This window comes from Rattus norvegicus, chromosome 2, assembly GCF_036323735.1.
Source record: "Rattus norvegicus strain BN/NHsdMcwi chromosome 2, GRCr8, whole genome shotgun sequence".
NCBI lineage: Eukaryota > Metazoa > Chordata > Mammalia > Rodentia > Muridae > Rattus > Rattus norvegicus.
The window spans coordinates 221110678-221134768 of NC_086020.1; the positions used below are offsets into that span (position 1 = coordinate 221110678).

The 24091-nt window shown below is 45.2% G+C and overlaps 1 protein-coding gene and 1 long non-coding RNA gene across 3 annotated transcripts; one reads left to right on the forward strand and one right to left on the reverse strand.

Moving 5' to 3' along the window:
* The first annotated feature begins 44 nt into the window (after window positions 1-44).
* Pla2g12a (phospholipase A2, group XIIA) lies at window positions 45-16289 on the forward strand. Of its 2 annotated transcripts, NM_001395580.1 has the most exons (5): window positions 45-353; window positions 9538-9614; window positions 10986-11151; window positions 15323-15459; window positions 15973-16289. In NM_001395580.1, exons 1-4 carry the CDS (start codon window positions 137-139, stop codon window positions 15439-15441), a joined length of 579 nt encoding a protein of 192 aa, NP_001382509.1. In that variant the 5' UTR covers window positions 45-136; the 3' UTR covers window positions 15442-15459; window positions 15973-16289. The 2 variants fall into 2 exon arrangements, with proteins under 2 accessions (NP_001382509.1, NP_001382508.1); NM_001395579.1 differs by having other exon boundaries at window positions 15323-16289.
* LOC134485965 (uncharacterized) lies at window positions 16025-23872 on the reverse strand. Its single transcript, XR_010064433.1, has 2 exons — window positions 18690-23872; window positions 16025-18375 (listed from the first exon to the last, which is right to left on the reverse strand). It is a non-coding gene; the product is annotated as an uncharacterized LOC134485965 (long non-coding RNA).
* Window positions 23873-24091: the final 219 nt, after the last annotated feature.

Below are 24091 nucleotides of genomic sequence, written 5' to 3' on the forward strand. Positions count from 1 at the left end.
GAGCGGCGCGCGTGTCCGAGCAGGCCCACCGTTCGGCGCAGCTCAGTGACGGGGCGCGAGCTCGCGAGCGCGGAGGAGGCCGGGGCTTGAGGCGGAGCGCGCGCCGCTGCCGAGCCCCGCCGCCCCGGCCCTGCCGATGGTGGCTCCGCCGCCCGCGCCCGCCCGGGGCCCTGCGCTCCTGCTCCTGCTCTTGCTGGTCACCGCTCGCGGCCAGGAACAGGACCAGACCACCGACTGGAGGGCCACCCTCAAGACCATCCGAAACGGCATCCACAAGATAGACACGTACCTCAACGCCGCGCTGGACCTGCTGGGCGGAGAGGACGGGCTCTGCCAGTACAAGTGTAGCGACGGTGAGGCGCACTAGGCGCGGGGTGGGAGAGGGATGGCAGGAGGGACAGTGAGGGGCAGGGGAAGGGAGAATCCGTGCCGGGCAAGTGGATGGGGGACAGGTATAGAGCAAGGAAATGAAGGGACTGGTGCGGGGCAGGGGGATGGAGCGACAAGTGTGGAGCAGGTAGATGAGCGCAAGTATGATGCAGGAAGATGGACAAGTGTAGGGCAGGGGATAGAGCGACAAGTGTGGAGCCCGTAGATGGAGGGATAAATGTGTGGGGTAGGTTGATGGGGGGGGGGGTACTTGCGGAGCAGGGGGATGGGGAACAGGTAAGGTGCAGGAGGCGAGGACAGGTACAGCGAAGCGAGGTGGAGGGACAAATGCGGGACTGAGGAGGTAGGGGAACAGGTGCCAGACAGACGTTGGCTGCGTCCTCGGGTGTGGAAAGAATGAGCAGCGCTTGGAGCGTGCTGTCCTTGGGATTGAGCAAGCTGGGAACAAATGCGAGAGGTCACCTGAGTGCGCGCTTTGTCCTTTGCCTCTGAGTTTCTCGCCTTCTCTCCCTGCACGAAGTTGCCTAAGAACTTATTGATGCACGGTAAAAGCCGGGAGGGAAGTGGAACAGACTTATTTTAGCACGTGCGGTCACGCACGCGCACGCACGCACACACGCACACAAAACCAGCTAAACATATGAAGCCAAACAACAATTTAAAAGCCATCAGTTGATATTAAATGCTGTTTTGTTTGTCCGCAAAACTAGGTACAATACACTGTGGCTTTTGTGTAGATTTCTGGTGCACTTGGCTTTTGAGGGAGATATACTGCTTTGAAAGAGTTTCCCTAACTTCTAGAAAACAGTCTATTAAGACTTGCAGGTTTGTTTTGCTTTCATTTTTTTTGAGACAGGGTCTCAGGTAGCCCACGGTGGCATGAAACTCGGTTTGTAGCTGAGGCTGGCTTTTAACTTTTTGTAGCTTTCTTACCATGGATATCACTGGCCCCTCCTCCTGTCAGTATTGGGGTTTTTCTGCTTACTCCTCTCATTGTTTTTAAGCATTCTGTTTGAATCTGAGAACTTGATTTACGGCAGTGTGGATGTTAAATAAAATCAACACTCAAGGCAGCGATTTGAGCATTTGAAGGTTTTTTTGTTTTTGTTTTCATGTTTTATTTTTCTTTAGTTAACATTTGATTTTTGTGTGTGTGTGTGTGTTTTTTTTTTTTTTTTTTTTTTTTTTTTTTGAGGGGAATGAGGCTTCTGTTTGGCCATTCAAAATGTTAGGATAGAACTTATAAAATCAAGTTTTTTTTATGAGATTAGCCAAGGCTACCAGCTGAAAAAAATAGGGAAATTCAGGACTTTAGTGAGAAACTCTGATTGCAGAGTTGGTAAACTTAATATAAATAAATTTCGGGCTGGAGGGATGTCTCAGTGGTTTAGAGCACTGACTGCTCTCCCAGAGGTCCTGAGTTCAATTCCCAGCAACCACACGGTGGCTTACAACCATCTGTAATGGAATCCGATGCCCTCTTCTGGTACGTCTGAAGACAGCTACAGTGTACTTCTATACATAAAATAAATAAATAATTCCTTAAAAACAAAACAAAACCTCTCCTGTAAAGCTGTGTTGCCACCTGCAGCTTATGAGTCTCCATAGCCTCTGCCTTCATGTTAATATATAAGAACAATCCATTGAATCGATTCTAGAGATCTCCCTTTGCCTCCAAAACTTAGGCCTAAAGACTTCCACCGGTATGCACCAAGAAGAATATTTTCTTCCTGTACAATATGAACTGTATTAGGGGGATGTCGTGGGTGACAAAGAATAAAAAACAACAGGGAGTAAGTGGTAACTTTGCTAAGGCATGAATTCTAACTTAATTCCTGACCGCATGCAAGCATCAGTCTTGAGCATGTGTCAGCCTTTGGAAGGTGGGGGATTCTGCAGTGGGAGATAAGACCCCTCTCTGTTCCTGGAGCTTGTGTTACGGTGCAGAGAAGCAGCCAGTGCATCCGGAGAGCTGTGGACTCACTGTCCGCAGGTCTGCTGTGGCCCCTAACTCGAGAACAAGAAATGTTCTCAACACAAGAAATGAAAGACTACCACAGTGGTACTAGAAAGTCCTGGGAGTCATTTGCCTCTTTTGTAGGCTGTTCCATGGCAGACAAAGGGGAGCGGGAGGGGGAGATTGTGCTCTGTGATAATCAGGGAAAGAACGGTCAGGAGGGAACAGTGAGGACACAGTTCCGAAGGGCAGGGCTCACAGGAAGAGCCAGTCAGTATGACTGAGGGATTCAGCCTGTGGCGGTGAAGAGACAGCTGTTATTTACAGACAGGCTGACTTGGAAGGCGCAGGCTTTAGGAACAGCTTGTGGGTCCCAGCTGCAGTTCTCGGAACTATACTGTTCCAAGGAAAAGGTTGCTTTAAACCTCCCGTTCACTCGCTTTTATTGCCACCAATCTCCTGGGTAAGGCGAGAACCAGAACCGGTGAAGGCAATAAATGTGTGCGCTTCTGGATAGCCTCCCTTTCCTGAGCTTGGTGTCTGTGTACTTGTTCCCTCTGGCTCATCTTTCCTCAGACGGGAAAAGGCCTTAATGAGTTATCTGAGGTTTTTATGGGAACAAATTTTACGTGTGCCATTTAGCGCGCTCCCCCCCACCGTGTGTGTGTGTGTGTGTGTGTGTGTGTGTCTGTCTGTCTGTCTGTCTGTCTGTCTGTCTGTCTGTCTGTCAGAGGATGCAAGCATGTGAGAGTTTGGTTGGTGGGCCCATATGTACACATGTAGAGGCCATGAGAGAACGTTGAGTGACTTTTTGTTTTACTTTCTCTATTACTCTCTTAAGACAGGGTTTCTCTGAAAGTGAAGCTCACTGATATACCTGGTCAGTAGCTCCTGGGATCTGCCTATCTCTGTTGCCCCCAACACTGGGGTTATAAGCACACACTTGTCGGCCCAGCCATTTACCTGGGTGCTAGGGATTTGAACTCAGGTTAATGTGACCTAACCATCACAGTTACCCACCTGGGCCAGCTTCCCAACCCTTTCACTTTCCCCCTGACATCAAAGGATTTTAAGTGAGTAAGGTTTTCCATTGAAAAATAGAAGAAAGTAGCTTCTAAAGTGTTTTTTAGAATTTTGAGTAAGTTGTTCATTCCTCTAGTCATATATGTGTTAGCAGGAGTATCTAAGTGCTGTATTGAAAATTAGACATTAGTGGAGGTAGGGAAACCAGAATAGGCTGCCGTGTGCAAGAGTCCAGACAAGGGCTGGGGAGATGGCTCTGTGGTTAAGAGCACTGACTGCTCTTCTAGAGGTCCTGAGTTCAATTCCCAGCAACCACTTGGTGGCTCAAAGCCATCTGTAATGGGATCTGCAATCCTATTTATTTGTAATGGAATGCCCTCTTCTGATGTGTCTGAAGATAGCTACAGTGTACTCAGATAAATAAAAAAATAAATCTTGGGGTTGGGGATTTAGCTCAGTGGTAGAGTGCTTGCTTAGCAAGCACAAGGCCCTGGGTTCAGTCCCCAGCTCCGAAAAAAAAAAAAAAAAAAAGAAAAAAGAAAATAAATCTTATTTTTTAAAAAAGAGTCCAGACAAAAGGTGGCGCTGATTTTGTCTTGAGTTGGCAGGAGTTGACATGATAAGAGAAGTATAACATGAATGAAAGACCTAAATAATTTGCTGTTGGCTTGGCAGTAATCGTGACTAAGGCGATTAAGGTAGTGGGGGTAATAGGAGAGGATACTGGAGTCCTGTCCTTTCGTACCTGAGAAGTGTACTTTCTAAGTGTGCAAAGGGAAAGGCTGGCCCGGAGCAGGCCGCACAGCCCTGTGTTCTCAGCCTATGGGTCTCAGCCTGTGGGTTTCTATCCCTGCAGAGTCATATATCAGATATTTACATTATGGTCCACAACACAGCAAAATTACAGTTATGAAGTAGAAACAAAAATAGTTTTATGGTTGGGGGGTCACCACAATATGAGAAACTGTCTTAAATGGTCACAGCATTAGGAAGGCTGAGAACCACTGGTCTAAGGAAAACAGTTATTGTCAGAGCCACATAGAGATGAATGGTTTAAGTCTCGTGTTGCGTTAGTGATACCAGTGGGAATCACCACTAACTTTTGCCCTACATACACAGTGGTGAGATCTTCGTGTGACACCGTCACCATCCTCTGAGATTCTCACCTGCTGCATTTTCTCCCAGGTGAAATGACTGAGTCTGTTTGAGAGTGTTTATATCAAATTCGGAAAAACTAACGTTGCAGGGGAAGAGAAATGTCTCAGTTCCTGCAAATACTTAGGTTTTGACTGCCTAGGGAGACGAGAACACATTAAGGAGCCACCCACTTTTGTCAGCGGTTCTTATGTACCGTGGCCACAGTTCATCATGATACTGTGGTTTGACTCCTGACTCCTGATTGTGTTTCTTCCATGCATGAGCTTCTGTTTGCTTTGTAAAAGCTGGTAATATGGAAATGTTGAAAGTTTCAGCGTCTCTTAACACCATTTATAACAATATTTTAAAAATGTACATAATTTGGCCCCCGAATTGGCTAAGAATTTATTTCATGTGTGTGAGTGTTTTGCCTGCACGTACACCACATTCATCATGCACTCAGGGAGCAGAAGAGGGCATCAGCCTTGGAGCTGGGGTTGCAGACTGTTGGGATCCTCTCTATGGGGACTGGGAGCCAAACCTGGGTCCTCTGCAAGAGAAGCAAAACACGAACATTATTTAAAATACTGGTATAAGCGGTGTTAAGGGACACTGGACATTAAAACTTTAACATTTTAATAAGCAACTTTACATATGGTTTATTCTAAATAACCGTCTTAAGTTTAATCTTACTTGTTGAGTGTGTGTGCATGTATTTTATCTGAGTGGGGGCAGAGAGAGGAAGAGGGAGAAAGTTCACATGGCCGCCGCGCTGTGATGTGCATGTGTGTGTTAGGTCAGAGGACAGCTTTTGGGAAGTAGTTCTCTTCCTTCACTGCAGGATCTGGGGCCCAAACTCGGGTTTTCAGGTTTGTAGGGTAAGGGCTTTTGCCTGCTGGGCCACCATTGAGATAATATGTCAGTATAAAGGTGAATTTAGAACTTTAAAGCCCTGCACTGCTTCAGCCAAGTAGTTACTTTTACTGTTTCTGGCAAGTTTATTTTCTCATTCTATGGAAAGAGAATGTTTTAATTTTAGCAGAATATTTCGCATTTTTCTCTTTTCTAGTAATTTCTTGGGTCTTTATCATGTGCTAGACATGTTCTAGGGAGGGAAGGCAAACAGTTCTCATGGTTATGTCAATACGGTTCACAAGCATTAGAAAAACAATCAGCCTTGGTGCCAGATACAGAAGGGGAGATGCTCTTTCTAGATGGGGTGCGCTTGGAGGCTGTTTGAGAGAAGAGTCGTAGGTTGGTTGTTCTAAAGAAACCCCAAGCGCATGCCCCTTTCAGTGCAGATGTTAGGGAGTCCATTCCCAGCATTTATTTCAGCATTCCTTCCAAGGTCTCATAAAAAGTAGGTATTGTCTTTTTTCCCCATTAATTAATTTATTTATTCTCTTTACATCCCAATCACAGCCCCCCCTCCTCGCAATGCTCTGGTTATGTGGCCCCTCCCCCAACCCTCCCTCCCTTTCACCTTTAAGAAGGGTGAGGTTCCCCCTGGGTACTAACGGGCCTGACACCTCAGCTCAGCCCAGTTGAGTTGATCTTTGTTACTCAGCGTTACCACCCTCCTGTGCAGGACGCACCGGCACGTCTGTCATGGCTGCTTTACACCTTCGCTCTCTCATTTTACCTGTGGAGTTTCTCTACTGTCTTTGCCCCAGTCCTCTGCTTCTCCACGGCGGGCATAGGTATTTGGTATCTTTCTAACTTCATTTGCTTCTGGTCATTCTCTTGCTTAACAGTATTTCCTATGAAGAAAGTGTCTGGTTGTTCGTGGATGCTTATGTCCCTACTTTATGTCACTTTCACTGCAGCCATCAAGGTGTCAGCATTTCTATAGCTGTGTTGTGTCACTGTCCCTGCAGCCATCGAGGTGTCAGGGAGTGTTCCTACAGCTTGCAGATGAAGACACTTTAGATCAGGTACAGAGGGAAGGAAAGATGGAATTCATTGTATGAACAGGAAAGGAAATGCATTCCTAGTTTTAAAAGAAGAAAACCAGACAGACAGATAAGCAGTGATTAGAAGCCTACACCTCCTTGCTTGTATCAACTGTCTGAGGGTGATAATGTTTGGATGTGAATGTCACCTGAAGTCTGTAGACTTGTGGGTGGGAAGGGAGGTGTACCTGTCATCTGAGCTAGTAGAAACATAGGCAAGCTGTCATTTTTAAATAATAAGCCTGTTTTCCATCAGCTTCCTGACAGATTTTTAGGTGATGTGCTTCTGAGTTTAAAACAGTTGCTAACCTGAAAAACTATATATATTAAATACCCTCTTTCCAGATTTGAACACACTATAATATATTTGAGGTGTTTTTTTAAACGAGTCTGGTTCACTGATTTATGTATATTTCCAGAGCAGTGGTTCTTGACCTTCATAATGCTGTGACCTTTAATACAGTTCCTCATGTTGTGATGACCCACCCAACCATAATTTTTTTGTAATTTTGCCACTGTTATGAATCATAATATGTGAAAAATATCTGATATGTAGCCCCTGCACCAGTCAACCCCAAAGGATTCGAGACCCAGAGGTTGCGAACCTCTGCACTAGAGGTCTGTGAGCATTTGAAACCACTCGCTGTTAAAGCCTGCTCAAGAGAAGCTTTGTATTGGTGCACAAGAAACTGGAGTGCGCTTCCCAGGAACACTCTGCCAGCTCAGCCTTTCGCCCTTCTCTGGTTTGAGTATGGTTTGTTTCCTCCGAAACCGAAATGTCTTCTCCATTAAAAGATGCAGTACTAAGAGGTACAGAGGACTATGCCCTCATAAATTGATCATGTCTGATCTGTGTCTACTTCATGGATCAATAGGTTGTCTTGTGACTGAGTGTGCAGTAAAGCCTGTTTGGCAGCTTTCTCTCACTCTGGTCTCTACTCACGTGATGCTTTGATCTTTGAGAGAATGAAGCCATCGAGAAAGCCACAGCCAGATGCAACTCTTGGACTTTGGATCCAAAGTATGAGCCAAAATAAACCTCCTTTAAAAAATTACCTTGGCCCTTGTGATTCTAGCAACAGGAAACAGCCTGGGCCGGAGGGGTAGCCTAGGGCTACAATTTTGGCCTCACATTTGCAAGGGTCTGAGTTCAGTCAATCCCCCCAGCGCAGGGCTTTAAACCATAGATAAAAATGTGTAGTTGTCATGATAGTCCTGTGGGAACAGTAAACTAGCTAACACTTCACTTAAGCATGTCACAACTGGCTGAGTGGCCTCCCAAAGGGCTGGGTTAACATCATAACTGCTGCTAGAGGGGACTCATCTACAGCAAGGGGCTGCTGGTCTCGGTTCAGATTAATATCTGTGGCTCAAGTTTATGACTCCAGGTCATACTGGGCAGGTAGGGCTAGGTGCACAGCCTATGAAACAATGGCGGATGGAGAGGTAAACCCATCAAAGTACAGGTCTAGAAACAGAAATGCTGAAGTTCTACAAGTGGGCATTTATTTGTTTATATTTTGAATTTGACTTTAATTAATTAATTAGAGACAGGGTCTTTGTATGTAGGCCTGACTGTCCTGGAATGCACTATGTAGATGAGGCTAGCCTTGAACTCAGATCTGTCTGCCTCTGGCACCTGTGTGCTGAGATTAAAGGTCTGCACCACTATGCCCAGCTAGGAGCTCAATTAAAAGCTCAGTTTTAGGAAGTACTTCTTTTTTTTTTTTTTTTTTTTTCTTCCATTTGATGGTTCAGCCCTGAGATTCAGCTTCCATGAGCTGTGTTAAAATGAATGTTCTGTCGCCTCAATCATCACATATAATGATTAAGTTCTACAGTTTATTTATTCATGTGTGTATGATGTATGTGTATGGGCATATTCATCCCGTGGTGTGTGTATGGAAGTCAAGAGGACAACTTGTGGGAACCGGTTCTCTTTATCATGTGGATTGCGGTGGGGTTGAACTCAGGTAGTTAAACTTGGTAACAGATACTTCACCAGCTAAGCCATCTTGATGGCCCCTCGCTGCCACATTTTAAACAAGCTAGAAATGGTCAGTGTAGAGACCAGTAAATGAAAACCCAGGAAACTCAAAAGACTGAAGAGTAAACAGCGATAGTGTTTATTTATAGCAAATGTGACAGACGTCATAGGGATTAACCTTGTACGTCTGCCCAGTGCCCATTGATCTGACCATTTGTCAACAGCCTTCATTGGAAATGTAACTACATGTAGAGCTATGCTAGGCACGGGGCATGTACAACACAGAAAGGCCTGCCTCAGTTTACACTTCAGTATGGAGACCCAAACAGTCAATGAAGTAGGCAGATCAATGGTGTGGTGTGTTAGAAACCACACCGGTCAGAAATATCACCAGGAAAAGCCTTGCCGAGATGTGAATGCTATTCTGCCTGGGTTACTCTCACACAATGCCATGAGTAGACTATGAATAGAATTTATTAGCTGCTTTCATGAAAGAGTCGCTTCAGGGAATGGGAGGCAGACTCTATGGTCCCATCATGCCCTGCAGTGTACTGAAAGTATTAGATTGCCATTGCATAGCCATGCATAGTCATTCTTAGATTAGGCCTCAGCTAGACACCTTCTAGTCGATGGTTACTGGGCTTTTTGTGCAATGGGACATTTGCCCAAGGGAAAAAGACAGCACCTATCTAGCAGGTTTTTACCTACGATTCTCAATCATGAGGTGTGCAGGAAGACAGTGTAGATCTTCCATAGGTGTGGTACAGTATCGTGTGCACCTTTGAAACCTTCTGGGGCCCAGGATCAGCTCTGGCGTGTTTTGACAGTGTGTGCTGACGGATGATGACCTACAGGAATGCTTCCCGCTGTGTATGTGCGCACATTTGCATATGACCGCATTCTTCAGGAACTAAAGATAATTCCATGGTCAAGCATGCTAGTATTCATCAAAATAAACACTTTATGTTTTGTAAACATCTAAATAGTAAACATCTTCAGGGCTAGTCAAGCACATTGTATACCTTTACATATATGATTTTATTTCTTTCATTTTTTAAAACTAAATATGACATCATTTGTACTTTTTATAGGATCGAAGCCTGCCCCACGCTATGGATATAAACCATCACCACCAAATGGATGTGGCTCTCCATTGTTTGGTGTTCATGTAAGAAGTTTTTTCCTTTCATAAGCTTTGTGACTGTTAGTTTAATGTTTTTAGTAATGTGAGACTTAAATGTTTTTTCAGGCTCACAAATAACTTTATTATAATTATTGTGTTTATTATTGTTTTCTGATAAAACACATTTAACAACTAAACAATATTAAATGGGTTTAAAATATTGGTTTAATTTTGTCCTGTATAAACATCACGTAAATGATATTTTCTAATTTTCACAAGTATAACTTGAAATTTTAAAGTACAGAATAATACTGTTAGGGAGGACAAAGGTGCACGCGGCTTGTTTTCTGGATAAAGAAGGGCTGAGCGAGGCACAGTGTGGTGATCACAGCGTAGACGGGACAAGCCGGGAGCCACAGAGGAGGGAGGGTTATAAAAACAGTTCCTGCCACCAGGTCGTGTAATTAATTAAAACAACTACAGCTAAGTGATAGATTCAAAGTAATGGTATCTCTGGGAAATGGGAATACTTAAAGTTAAAAAACAAACCACCACTTCAATTATAGGCGTTTAAAAGTTTTCTGCAACATTTCACAGAAAGTACATTTATTTGGAGGAAGGATCACAAAATACTCTGAAAATCTGAAGGTCATGGAAGCTGTAGAGATTTGTTGTAATGTCCTTGGGCTTGTTCTTTGTAGAGCTGTGCTTTGGGGGCTAAAGAGAAGGCTCAGTGGGTAAGAGTGCTTTTGTGCAGGTGTGAGCACTTGCGTTTGAATGCTCGATGTCCTCATGCAGGCCAGCATGGCTGAGTGCAGTCAGTCCGTGACCCTAGTGTTGGGGGATGGAGACAGGCGGAGCCTCAGAGCTCTCTTGATAATAGGTGTAGCCAAACTGGACTTCAGGCTCAGTGAGAAACTTTGTCTCAGGGTAGTGAGGCAGACAGCTGTAGAGGAAGATGCACGCACGCACGCACGCACACACGCACACACGCACACTCCCCCCACAGGAATAAGTAAATAAAGCAAAAAGAAAGTCACTTAGCTGTGCATAGTGTTTTGGATAATTTTTTTCTTTTTTTTTTTGGAGCTGGGGACCGAACCCAGGGCCTTGCGCTTGCTAGGCAAGCGCTCTACCACTGAGCTAAATCCCCAACCTGCATAGTGTTTTGGATAGGTAAAAGTTGTGAAAGTTACTGACAGTTAACTTTAACGTTGCAAAACAGAGGAGTGGGTGTGGCTGACACAGTCAGTGAGGAGAATGAGGAGAGTCTAACACAGGAGACATTTATAGGCAGGCGTGGGTTTGGGGATTGTCTACAGCAGTTGTCATTTACTTCCGTGGAGTTCATTTGAATGCGTTACCGATGCCGGAAGCTTTGCATCTGACTGACAGTCTCTCCAATGCCTCTCGCAGCTGAACATTGGCATCCCTTCCCTGACCAAGTGCTGCAACCAGCACGACAGGTGCTATGAGACCTGCGGGAAAGGCAAGAACGACTGTGACGAGGAGTTCCAGTCCTGCCTCTCCAAGATCTGCAGAGACGTGCAGAAGACACTCGGACTCTCTCAGAATGTCCAGGGTACGGGTGGCCCGTGGGCTGGGCTGGGAGAGTTCCTGTAGTGCAGCAAGCACATGGTCGGAAGAGAAGCACACCACAGAGCCTTCTCACAGTCCCTACCTGGCCTGGCACAGCTGCTCCGCTTGCCTGCAGTGAGGAGCTAGCTGGTCACATTTCTGTTATCTAAAACTACACACAGCCACGAAAACAAAGTGCTCAGAAGGACTGTCTGAGGCAGAGAAGGGAAGGAGTCATCTCCCTTAGATATGTAGATCTAATCATTCGGAAACTGAATGCTGAAACCTTGAAGCAAGTTGTCATAGCTGTAATATAGTGTCTCGTATTACAGCAACCAAGTCCCCTTGGGATGCTGTGATAAAGTGTGATAAGTTGAGGCTGGTTATAGACAACAGGAATAGTGTGGGATTGCACAATGACAGCATAAGTAGTCAGCATCTGGCAAGAGTCTCTGCTTGGTTTACAGACCACACCTTTGAGTTGTATCGTGAGACATGGGGAAAGGACTTGGTGGCTCTCTGGGATTCCGTTTGTTCGTCTGCACTTCTGTGTTGCAGTACTGGGGATTACACTGAGTGTCTCGAGTGCTAGGCCCTCTGCTGTTGAGCTATGTCTGAAAGTTACAGTTTCTAATGTGGCTTATCCCATCCCGCGATGACCTAATCACTTCCCAGAGTCCTTCCTACCCTGATTACTTTACCTTGGGGGTTAGGACTTCAACAGATAATTCCTAAAGGAACGTAGATATTCATATAGACATTCGTATAGACAGACAGTCGTAGCACCAGTGAATTTTACCATGTAGTGCATCTGCTGGATTGATGGCTCATGCCTGTAACCCCAGACCAGGAGGCTATGCGCTGCTTGGCTTTTCCTGGGGATGTGTAAAGAAATGTCTGTTTATACTCCATAGAGCACCAACAACAGACCAAAGAAACAGTCCCATCAAAGTCCAGCTTCTACACCAGTGAGTTCATTGAGGTTCCCACAGGAGTGCAAATGACCCAGAAACAGCTACGGCACCTCAGGCTCCACTCTAGCATGGGTGATGAGGACTTGGGAAGGTTGCTTCATTAGAACCCTGCCTTAGTTAGCTTAGTTTCCAACGCTGTGAAGAAACGCCATGGCCAAGGAAACTCTTAAAACAGACAACACTTAACTGGGGCTGGCTTACAGGTTCAGAGGTTCAGTCCATTATCATCAAGGCAGGAGGCATGGTAGTGTCCAGGCAGACATGGTGCTGGAGGAGACGAGTTCTACATCTTGTTCTAAAGGCAAACAGGAGAAGACTGACTTTCAGGCAGCTAGGAGGAGGGTCTCAAATCCCACCCCACAGTGACACACTTCCTCTAGCAAGGCCACACCCACTTCAATAAGGCCACATCTTCTACTCCTGCCATTCCCTGGGCCAAGCGTATTCAAACCACCACAAGGTACACTTACATCCTTAGGAGCAAGAACAGCTGGATGCAGGTGGGAGAAGTGGCTATAGCCTCAGGGAAGGACATTAACAGCCCCTCTCCTATTACCACAGCCCTGGCTAACACTACATTGTTTCTCTTATTTATGGTCATGACTAATGCCAAGGCAATCGGTGGGTCACCACAGGGGCCTCTCCATGATGACATCAGGTCATGTCCAGAGGAAATGGCTTCTCTACCCACACTCCACCTCTTCTTTAGCTCTTATATTCCTTCTGTTCTTTCTTCCTCCTTTGTTTTAATACTCCCTGAGCCTTGAAGAGGTGAATGTGTATGTATGTAAGTGTACACACACCTGATTCTTTTCTGAGCAATGAGTCTCTTTGCCATGACCGTAGATATTTATCCTCAGTGTTTGGTCAGTTATGAGACCCAACAGAAAGCAGTCTCACTGTAAAAATAATCCTTTCTCCACGACTGACACAAACAGCAGCAGACATATGTGGGCAATTTCCCAGGCGTTTATTTTAAATACCAAGTATTAGATCCCTTGTATGTGGCAGGCTTTAAGTCTGATCAGAAAGTAGTTGGTTGTACTTATAACATGTGTACCATAGTGCATCGTGGGCACATCTTGCATGGCATGGGGATGGCATTAACACAAAGGGCCATAGGCAAGCAGAAAAGTCCGTGACAACAGTTCCCCATCAAGCTGTCATCTTGCGGCACTGCAAATGTTAGCAACCAGGAAGAAGTCCTAGACTGCTGTCAGCCTGATTCCACCTTGTCCCGTAACCCCAGTTACGGTGCATGACGAGCAATGGCAGTGGTAACGACTCCATCCAGGGCCGGTAAATTACAGGTGCATCTCATAGGGACATGGATGATGGGAATAGAGCACCAGTTCTACTGAAAGTCCCACCCTAGAGCGGATGCTGACTCACAAAAGCCAAGCCACTAGAGTCCTAGCTGCCAGTCAGCCTGAACAGAAGTCTCTGGAAATATGTCACTGTTCAGCTTGAGTATTTATAAGACTCTTCCTCTATGAAGCAAAGAATACACACTAAAGTCAGAATAAGTGGCAAAGTTAAGCCACGAAAGGAAACTGACATTTTTTATGTACTTTCCTTAAAATACTCTGCTAGATAATGTAGTCATGTCTTCTCTTTGTGCCCACAAACACCCTGAGTGCTAGACCAGCTCCCAGTATCTGTCAGGGAAGGAAAGTGAGGGCAGGAACTTGTCTCGAGTTGGCTCTCTCACTCTGAAGCCTGTGCTGTCCACTGACTGCTCTAGACAGTCTCATGCTGTATCTCCGACCTGAATCCCAGGAAGACCTGTCCAGGACGGTGCTCTCTGTCTCAGATGAGCCTGAGTTCACTGCTCACACCCACGACCATGTTTTTGGCTACATTAGCCAACTGAGCCGCAGGTGGATGGACTTCTTGTTTTCTTACCTAAAAAAGACACAGGGGTTGGGGATTTAGCTCAGTGGTAGAGCGCTTGCCTAGCAAGCGCAAGGCCCTGAGTTCGGTCCCCAGCTCCGAAAAAAAGAAAAGAAAAACAAAAACAAAAAGACACAGAAGTATAGCCAAGGGATGTTCTCCAGACGGCTGTGCTGTGTTATGGTACAGCCTTTCGGAGAATTTTAAAAAGGATGAGTTTCAGAATAAGATTCTTCCTTAATGTAAATATTTGAAAAAACTATTTTGGCTGCTGGAAGCAATTTTTTGGTTCAGTTCTGTGAAGTAGTATGTCCGAAGTTCCTTAGATTGGGAGAAGTAAGTATGACCTTTTTATAGTTTAATATTTTACAAACCTACCAGGAGTTTTGGTAGGTTTTGATTCCCATAAGCATCCATCCCAAAGCCCAATTTTAGAGTTGGTCAAAGAGAGAGAATGGGTTCCATTGAGCATGAGCATCTTTAATAATAGGTGACCAGTTCTTAGAAGCCCCTGGTTGTAGTGAGGCCTTGAGGCTTCCAAAACTTTTTTACTTGTTTTAATTTTTTAATACATTTGTGTGTGTGTGTGTGGGGTGGTGTGTGTGTGTGTGTGTATGTGTGTGTGTATGTGTGTGTGTATGTGTGTGTGTGTGTCTGTGTGTGTGTGTCTGTGTGTGTGTGTCTGTGTGTGTGTGTCTGTGTGTCTGTGTGTCTGTGTGTCTGTGTGTGGTGTGTATGATACCACAGCACACGTGCAGAGATCAGAGGACATAGCTTGTGTGGGGTGGTTCTCTCCTTCACTGTGGGATTGAATTCAGGGCCTCGTGCTTGGCAGCAGTGCCTTTGTCTCAGCCCAGACTGAGGGTCCAGCCTCACCCTGCAGTAACAGATTCTTCCCTGCCACCGGAACCCCGTGGTTGTCAGACATCTTCATTATGATTACGTCTTTCAGCCAAAAGGAAGCTAACACTGATGTCCTGATTTGTGTTTCATAATGATGATTTGTCTACAAAAAAATGATCTGAACAGTCGAAACCAAGCATGCACACCACATGCACATACACATGCACGCACGCACGCACGCACAGGCACAGACGCACGCACAGGCATACACACACGAGCGCATGCACAGGCATGAGACTAAAATGGAATCTGCAGGGCGTGCTGCTGGTGTGAGGGCTGGTCTGACTTTGCCCTGGTACATGTATGTTTGTGTGCCTGCTGCCGTGCATGCCATGTGCTCCAGCAGGTGATAGAGGAGGGGACTGAGCTGGGGACTGAGTGATGCCTGACACCTCATCTTTACAGCATGCGAGACGACAGTGGAGCTCCTCTTTGACAGCGTCATCCATTTAGGCTGCAAGCCGTACCTGGATAGCCAGCGGGCTGCGTGTTGGTGTCGTTATGAAGAAAAGACGGATCTGTAAAGAAGCCCCTGACAGCGGGTGAGCAGGCGAGAGTGGAGGACAACCCTTGTCAAAGGTCCGATGCTTTCACAGCCTAAAGCTGCCTTGGTTTTGTGACGGGTCATTTTGAGTCCTTACCAGACTGTGTCTTGATGGTAAAACCTCGAAGTGAAAAGGGTAGGGGCCAGGAAGAGGCAGAAGGGAAGGCGTACCCGAGACTGGGAGCGAGCAAGACATCTGAGAGCGAGCCGTCCTGGGCCTTGCTGTCTGGGTGGCTCCCCTAACTGGGCAGACAGCCCCGAGCCCGTGTGGCTTGGTTTCGTAGCTGTACTTAACAATAAAAGTGAAAGCAAATGTGAAATTCATTGTAAGGACTTTTCAGCATTATCTTATTTTGAAAAATAGAACAACTTTCCCTCAGAACTATTATTTATTTTGAAATTCCAAATGTACCTTTACACCAGGAGAAACTATTATTTCTCCATTTTAATTATATATAACATGTTGTTTCTCTGGATCCCACTAAGACAGGTATAAATATGTTTCTCACAGTCACAAGGTTTCCAAGTGCGCGTCTCTTGTACAGTTGGAATCACTGGTTGATGCTTCTCTTCAGAGGTCACCCAGGACATCTAAGTATTGTGACGTGCACAGTATCCAGAAACACAGCACTCCTGTTTCACCCACCACTCATAGCAATCGCCGTCTTTTGCTATGAATTGTAGGAATGACGGGTTTAATGAGCCAAATCTGTGCACTACATGCTGCTGAGTTCGTGGTTATTCCCCATTCCTCATCTTCTATTCTGGAATATTGTTAAAAGTCTGACGTTTTCTAATGGAGGTCTTAATAAAAGCTATTCTTGGTAATAATGTTTTCTTCTTGATTATCTCTGAGAGTGCTTTCAAGTCTTTAACGGTAGAATCAAAGAAGATACGAAAGGTGAGGTAGAAAGAACCATCTTTTGTGCATCTCTCACTTACTCCGAGAAGTTATAACAAGTGTGAAAACCAATCCCAGAAAACCATGGCAGTCTCTTAAAATGTTGACTACTGGAAATGTTTTAATGGCCTCAGAATGTTCAACTATATTAGCCACTGACTGCTGGTTTTTCCCTACCCCAGACACTAAGCTTTGCTTATCTTTGGAGTAACACATAGCTAGAAATACAAGGTAAGCTGCCCGGGGTGTCAGAAAAGAAGAAAAGGTGAGAGTCTCTGTAAGTCACGACAGATGGCTCTGGGCAGAAGCAAGCGCATTCTGAGGAAAGGGCTGTGTTCCTGGCCTTGAATATGAATCACTGCATCCAACTCGAAGGTGAGAGGAAGGCAGCCACCCTAATAACATGTGCGTCTAGATTAGACAAGCACAAGAGTGAGCAAATTAGACTCCAGTAAAAATGCATGGGGACCCTTAATTGATGCTTTACAGAGGGGAATGAAACAGGCAAAACACACACACACACATGAAAGATCCCACGCAGAGAGACCCTTACTCAAGTCTTGGGAAATCGCGGACCCCAGACACAGAGAGACCATTTTGGATGTAATAAGCAAAGGCGAGGTTTATTACGGAGACCTATTACAGAGATCTCCGGGCCGACACATATCCCACGCAGGAGACAGAGGTGTCGACCCCGAAACTCAAAAGTCAGAGGGTTATATAGAGAAGGCTAGGGGGTTTTGGCGTGGTTACATACAATTGGCTCATTCAAACATAGCAGTGAGAACAAAGCAGAAAGAGTACGTGCTAGAAGTCAGGGGCTTATCAGGGGCCGGAGGATGGCCCTCAGTGAGCTGGGGGGAGATGTCTTCCTGCCAGACGTCCCATGAATCAGTCCCATTAACTCAGGCTGGTTCCTGCATTCCTTTTCTTTATGGCTTGTCAGTCCTGCCTGAACAGTGTTTCCTGTGCTCCTTTATCTTTATGGCCTGCTAGTCCTGGCTGCAGGGCTTAGCCCTGGGTCTGTGGCCTTTTGGGGTTTATTCTTTTAATTTTTATATTTATAAACCTAGAATTCGTATAATTTTCTTTTCATTCCCGTCTTCTCCTATTAAATAATTCTAATCTTAGAATTTTGATATCAAGTCTTATTTGGTCTCACCAGTTGTCCTAACTGACTGGTACTGTTGTCTCACAACCATCAACCGCACAGCACCCACTCAATTTTTAACAAAAGCAATTAACCTGTTTGTCACGCAGGAGCCAAAAACTAAAACCAAGAAAATTATTAATAATGGTCCAGCTGTAGCAGAGTGTAGGGTAGTCATCCAGGGAGATCTACTAAACTAGCTCTCGAACCATCTCTTGTGTGTTTTTCTGTCTGTCTTTGTCTAACCTTTTTTTAAGTTTATTTATGGAGTCTTTAATTACTCCTGAATGGTCTGTATAGAAGCAACATTTTTTTTAGTGTAGCACACAGGCTCCTTCTTTAAGGAATATCAGGTCTAATCTTTTTTTATTTTGAAGGACTACCTCTGAGAGGGAGGTTAGGTATTTTTGGAGGTCAGCTAAAAAGTCTTTAGCATCAGGATTCTAATCTGGACACTATCTGAACCTATACATCAAGGTCATGACTGTCTTTTAGAACTTCTAAACTTATATAGGTTGTGATCCCTGAGGCACAATCCCAAGAAGTGTTAGGAGTTTGTAATAGAAATCAAGCCTATCCCCACACCTATCTCGATGGAACCCAGGACAAACATGACTGAATTTCTCTCTAGGTCCCAGCTCTCAGCCCTAACAGCTAGTACACGGCTGGTGAGGGCTGAGAATTGACGGCTGTCAGGGTGGTCAGCAGCACCAGGTATGGTCCTTTCTAGCGAGGATCGAGTGTCTGGCTCAGTGTAGCTGCTTCCGACCTGGAACTGATGGGATGTCTCAGGGGTCTCCGGGGCATAGGCTGCTGTCAGCTGTGAGCAGATTTCTTTCTGTATCACCTGTAGGTCTTTTAGCCTGGCACACAAATCATTATTACTATGGCACTATGACAAGTTGGTTCAGTAACATCATCTAATACAGTCAGGGGAGCTGAGGCCCCATATAAGATCTCAAAGGGGGTAAGGCTGAATCTGGAAGGGGTATTTCTTGCTCTGAAGAGAGCAAGAGGGAAGGAGTGTCACCCAGTCTGTGCCAGTCTCCATGGTCAATTTGTTCAGGGTCTCTTTTAAATTTTTATTTATTTATTCTACCTGTCCTGAACTTTGAGGTCTGTAGATATAATGTAATTTTCAATCGACCTCTAAATACTTGGCCACACCCTGGCTTACCTTGGCAACGAAAGTAGGACCGTTGTCTGACCAGATTACCTTGGGCATTCCAGACCTGGGGAAGATTTCTTTCAGTATCTTCTTGATGATTGTAGAGGCCGTCTCTCGTTTGGTGAGGAAAGCTTCTATCTATTCCTGAAAAAGTATCTACAAGCACTAGGAGATATTTGTGATTATATTTTTCTGGTTTTATCTCAGTGAAGTTCACTTCGACTTTTCACTAAACTCTCTAGGTCTCTTTGCCCTGTTTGCTTGTTAAGCATTTACTTATTGACATATCTTATACTTTTTACTGTCTCTCTTGGCTAAAATCTTAAAGTCTATTATATATATTTTAACTATTTGGACAAACTTCTTATCTCTTAAATGAGTCCATTTCTTAATTTGGCAAAGTGAGTCTTTTGTTTGTTCTTTGGGGTGTATAGCTTTCTCCCCAAGTGTGTCATTGTCCTTTTATCTTTTAAACAACTTGGGCCTTTTTTTCTGTTGTACATTCTAAGTGAGGCCATCCCTTAGTCCAATCTCAGTTCCCAGTGGCTGTCTCTTGTAGGCCTGTAACCAGGATAGGCTCCTGTATAATCATTTCTCGAGCCACTTTATCTGTTTTGTTACTGTCCCATGTCACTGAATCTCTTTCCTCCTGATATCCTAAGCAATGAATAGTACTCACAGTTGTTGGCTTCATCAGGGCATCTAAGAGATGGCAAAGACATCTGTGGCGCTGATGTGCTGGGGGGGTTGGGGTTTAGCCATTCTAGATGACATTGTGTTGTCCACCATGGCAGCACCCACTTGTCTCTGACCTTCATTCATGAAGAGAACTGTTCCCGTCTGTGGACAAGGTCCTCGGCTTTCAGCAGGGGTCAATCAGCCAGTCGCAGAGGTCTTTCCTCCACCCATGTGTTTCTGTCAGTGTTTGACACTCGTGCTGTGGTGGCTCCAGGTCCGGATTGGGCAGCAAGGTGACCAGATTGTCCCCAACCGGTGGAGAATTTAGTCCATGGCAGCTGACCAGTGGTCCCATCTTTGGACACTCTATCAGCCACTCTATCACAGTTTAAGTCCTGGATTGGGTGATAATTGTTAGTGCCCGGCTGGCAGGAACGGTGTGTTTCAGGCAGAAAAGCACTAAGCCATTTAACTCCCAGCATCAGTTACTGGTGTACTGAGACAGGTCTTAAGCTCCACATACACAGTCTATAGATATGTATACACATGGCCTCATCCAGCCATTTCAGCCCACGCAAGCCAATTTGGAGAGCAATTTTCTCATGAGCAAGGGATAGGGGCAGTCAGGGATGACCATGAATTAGTGGGTGGGTTACCCGGCCCACGCCAAGGTCCACTGTTCTTCGGGCAGTCCATAAGTATTGTTCGTTGCCAGTAGCTCCTTGCACTCAAGGTCTTTGGATATTGGCCCACTGGGGGGCATAGGAGCACAGAGCATTGGGTCCCTGTCCAGCACTCTAGGACCAAGAAGCTCTCCAGTGGCCCCTCTTGTTCTTTCTTGGGCAGTCCCTGACCCAGTGTCCTTTTTCTTTGTATTAGGCACACTGATCTTTAGCCAGGAATTCTCTTCTGTTGTCAGGTACTATCTTCCTAGGTTCCCTAACTACTGTGGCCAGTATATGTTCCTCTCTTGTCTTTTATCTCTCTTTAGCTCTCTAACTTCTTTTTTTTGTCTCTTTTCTTCCCTAGCTTTCTGTTCTTTTTACCTCTTTCTTTTTTAACCTTACTTTCTCTGTAACTTACACTAACTCTCAGCAACTTAACTTAACCCTTCAAATTTTTGTAACTTTTTCTTCATATCCTTTCTTTATCTTAGCCAGATTGGTGGGGCATTTTTTAGCCCCTCAGAGACCCACCCTTGGAGCCTGGCGGCAGACCTGGCACTCCCTACCTTTAGGCGTCTGAAAAGAGCAGGCAGAAGTGAGGGCCTTCCATCCATCTCTGGAACACTTTTTCTGGCCTCTAGTAGGATTTTGTCTTTCCTCGGTGGTAAAGAAGACCTGTAACAGTTACTAACAAGCATCTCAAATGGGATGGTGAGAAAACAAGGGAATCTTGAGAATAGAGGTCCACTGAAGAGGGCAAATAGCATTTAGTCACACAGCTAAGCCAGGAGGCTTTCTTGGGACAAAAAGACCTTGTGTCTGTGAAACAGAAAAGTGAGCAGAGGGGCAGTCTATCTGTTACCGGTTGTCTCTCTGGACTTAGATTTTCCCTTAAGGAGTACCTTCCTTTAGTGCCAGCTCAGTGGCTTTATCACTCAAGAGACCCATCCTCTAAATGGCACTAGGCTTTCAGTAACAACTAATAATAAAAGGATGGAGAGACGATAGAACCTGAGTGTTAGATACTAAGCAGCTGACAAAAGAATTGTAACCAGTTCACCTGGGGCTTCTTGTCTCTTATATCTAATAAAGAGATTGTTAATACTATAGTACCAACCTTTAATAAAAAAACTATAGCTCTCTCCATGTCTCTGAATATCAGGACTGTAGTAGTAGTCCTTTATCAAACTGTCTCAGTGGGCTAAGGGCCCATGGAAACGAAAACATTAATCCTGACCTCGGCCACAGCCAAAGCCTGAATTCTAAATTCAAACTGGCAAAACAAAACAAAGTTCTTTACAGTTTGTTGTAGATTCTTTGAAACTATTTTAGGGGCTTCTCTGCCCTCCAACCTGGGACATTTCTACCACAGGGGCAGGAACTGGCTGCTGTGGGGATAGGATCAAAGGCATTCTCCATGCTAATGATGACCAGTGAGAAAAGTAATTTAATGTTGGAGACTGGCTCCTCTCTTGGAATAGGGCCAGCAGATAAGGCAGGCTCCTTAAAGAACTTCTCTTAATGAGCACCCTCTTTCTGTGAGCAAGAGTTGAAGGTCTGGTCACTAAAAGCAGAAATTCCTTTCTTGTTCTTGTTTTTCTTAGAGTCCTCTCCCACCTCACTCTCAGCCTTTTTAGATTATTCTTTATGTAGCATTTTTAACACAGCCTGTCCCTTTTTTATAGCCTGTTGACAGCATTTCTGATCTTTTAGGCAGCTATGCACTAAGTGTCATACCGGCTGAAACTCCACCTTTAAGATTCTTTGTTTCTAAGCAAAATTTAAATCCTTTTCCAGCTTATCTCAGCTGTCCACCATGAGATTCCCAGAGATCGCAAACCAAGGTGTAGTAATTCACTAAGAAATCTTTTTATAGTGTTTCTTTTTACCTTAAGCCTTTTTCTTTTAAACAGCTCCTGAAGAGCCAGAAAAATTGGGAGAGACTTGAGAAGTCCCCATGCTCGCTGCAGCAGCTCCGCAGCTAATTTCGCTCCCCCCTACTGTGTGTTTCAAGCACAAGCACAGATAAAACACTATGTTTTAAAAACTTAACGTTGGCTATCAACCAACACACCGCCACTAGAGCGGGGTCCATAAAATTAAGTTTTCTACTCACTATATTTGTTCTATAGCAGGCAGCCTAATCTGGGGAACTTTTTTTATTTATAAGCGGTTTCTTCCTCAAGGTTTTTGTTAATGTCTGTTTACACAACTGTTAACAGCAGCTAGGCTGATCAAGGGGAGTAAAGGGAGGGGCATCTCTCTTTGGGGAGGAGGCTCAAGAGAGAAAGACAAAACTCCCTGGCAGAAAACAATTTTTCTCAAGCAAATTATTTTTAACTCTTAACTTAAGCACCAAGAGGACCAAGTAAAACTCTATGACGAACAAAGCAAACAGTTTCATGATTTCAAACACAGTCATCAGTCCAAGATTTTAAACACAGTCGTCAGTCCAAATTCAAACACAGTCGTCAGTCCAAAATTCAAAAACGAAACAAAAGCCAAAAAGACACTCGACAATACCACAGAAAACAAGCCAGACAAACAATATCAAGACAAAGCATCTTATAACCAACTTTCACAGATGCCTGGTACCTTCAGTACGTGGCCCAAACTGCAGCTTAACCTTAGCTGCTTTTGGGATGAGATGGACCATCTGATTCCACCTCCCAACAGGATTCCAGAGTGTCCTCTTGTCCTAACGACTAAGCACACTTGTCCGTGCCTATATTTAAATAGGCAGCCGAACTCGACCTCTGACGGAGTGGGATTCCTCGTCCACTCCCGCCTAGGTAAAAGGAGCATTCCATCTCCTTTGTTCCAGAAAACCAGAGTCAGGTCCTCCTGACTGTCCATAGCCGGGCTCTCCCGACTGTTCTCCGCCCGTGGAACGTCTTCCAGGGGCTGTAGCCTTGCGGGCCCGGGGCGTCCCCCCTTCCGCAGCCAGGGGGTCCTCACGGACCACAAAGGCAGCTGCACTGAGTGGGGATACACATCCACTCTCCTACAGGGCAGGAATACACATCCACCCTCTTACCACAGGGCAGGAATACCCATCTGCCCTCTTACCACAGGGCAGGAATACCCATCTGCCCTCTTAACACTGACCAGTACTAAGACACACATATATACACACACGGCGGAACCAAAACAGAGACAGACACAGACTGACAATTGCGGCGCCGCTCACACAGAAACACTCAGACAAACATCCAACTCACCTCCAAGGGGTCTTCGGAGTCTGGGGTAGTCGCGCAGATCCCGGACGAGCCCCCATAAATATGAAAGATCCCACGCAGAGAGACCCTTACTCAAGTCTTGGGAAATCGCGGACCCCAGACACAGAGAGACCATTTTGGATGTAATAAGCAAAGGCGAGGTTTATTACGGAGACCTATTACAGAGATCTCCGGGCCGACACATATCCCACGCAGGAGACAGAGGTGTCGACCCCGAAACTCAAAAGTCAGAGGGTTATATAGAGAAGGCTAGGGGGTTTTGGCGTGGTTACATACAATTGGCTCATTCAAACATAGCAGTGAGAACAAAGCAGAAAGAGTACGTGCTAGAAGTCAGGGGCTTATCAGGGGCCGGAGGATGGCCCTCAGTGAGCTGGGGGGAGATGTCTTCCTGCCAGACGTCCCATGAATCAGTCCCATTAACTCAGGCTGGTTCCTGCATTCCTTTTCTTTATGGCTTGTCAGTCCTGCCTGAACAGTGTTTCCTGTGCTCCTTTATCTTTATGGCCTGCTAGTCCTGGCTGCAGGGCTTAGCCCTGGGTCTGTGGCCTTTTGGGGTTTATTCTTTTAATTTTTATATTTATAAACCTAGAATTCGTATAATTTTCTTTTCACACACACACACACACACACACACACAACACCTTTCTACACATACTGCATTACATTGTTCAAAAGTTACATACATAACATACATACATAACATACATACACACACACAGACACACACACACACACACACACACATATATATATATATATATATATATATATATAGGCTCAGCAATTAGGAGCACTCACTAATCTTGCAGTGTCGATGCCAGCACCA

Bases quoted from the DNA above. Each gene is read 5' to 3' on its own strand.
- Pla2g12a (NM_001395579.1), top strand. From the start codon at position 137: ATGGTGGCTCCGCCGCCCGCGCCCGCCCGGGGCCCTGCGCTCCTGCTC. The intron at 354-9,537 runs GTGAGGCGCACT...TACTTTTTATAG, and splicing joins CCAGTACAAGTGTAGCGACG to GATCGAAGCCTGCCCCACGC. The intron at 11,152-15,322 runs GTACGGGTGGCC...TCATCTTTACAG, and splicing joins ACTCTCTCAGAATGTCCAGG to CATGCGAGACGACAGTGGAG.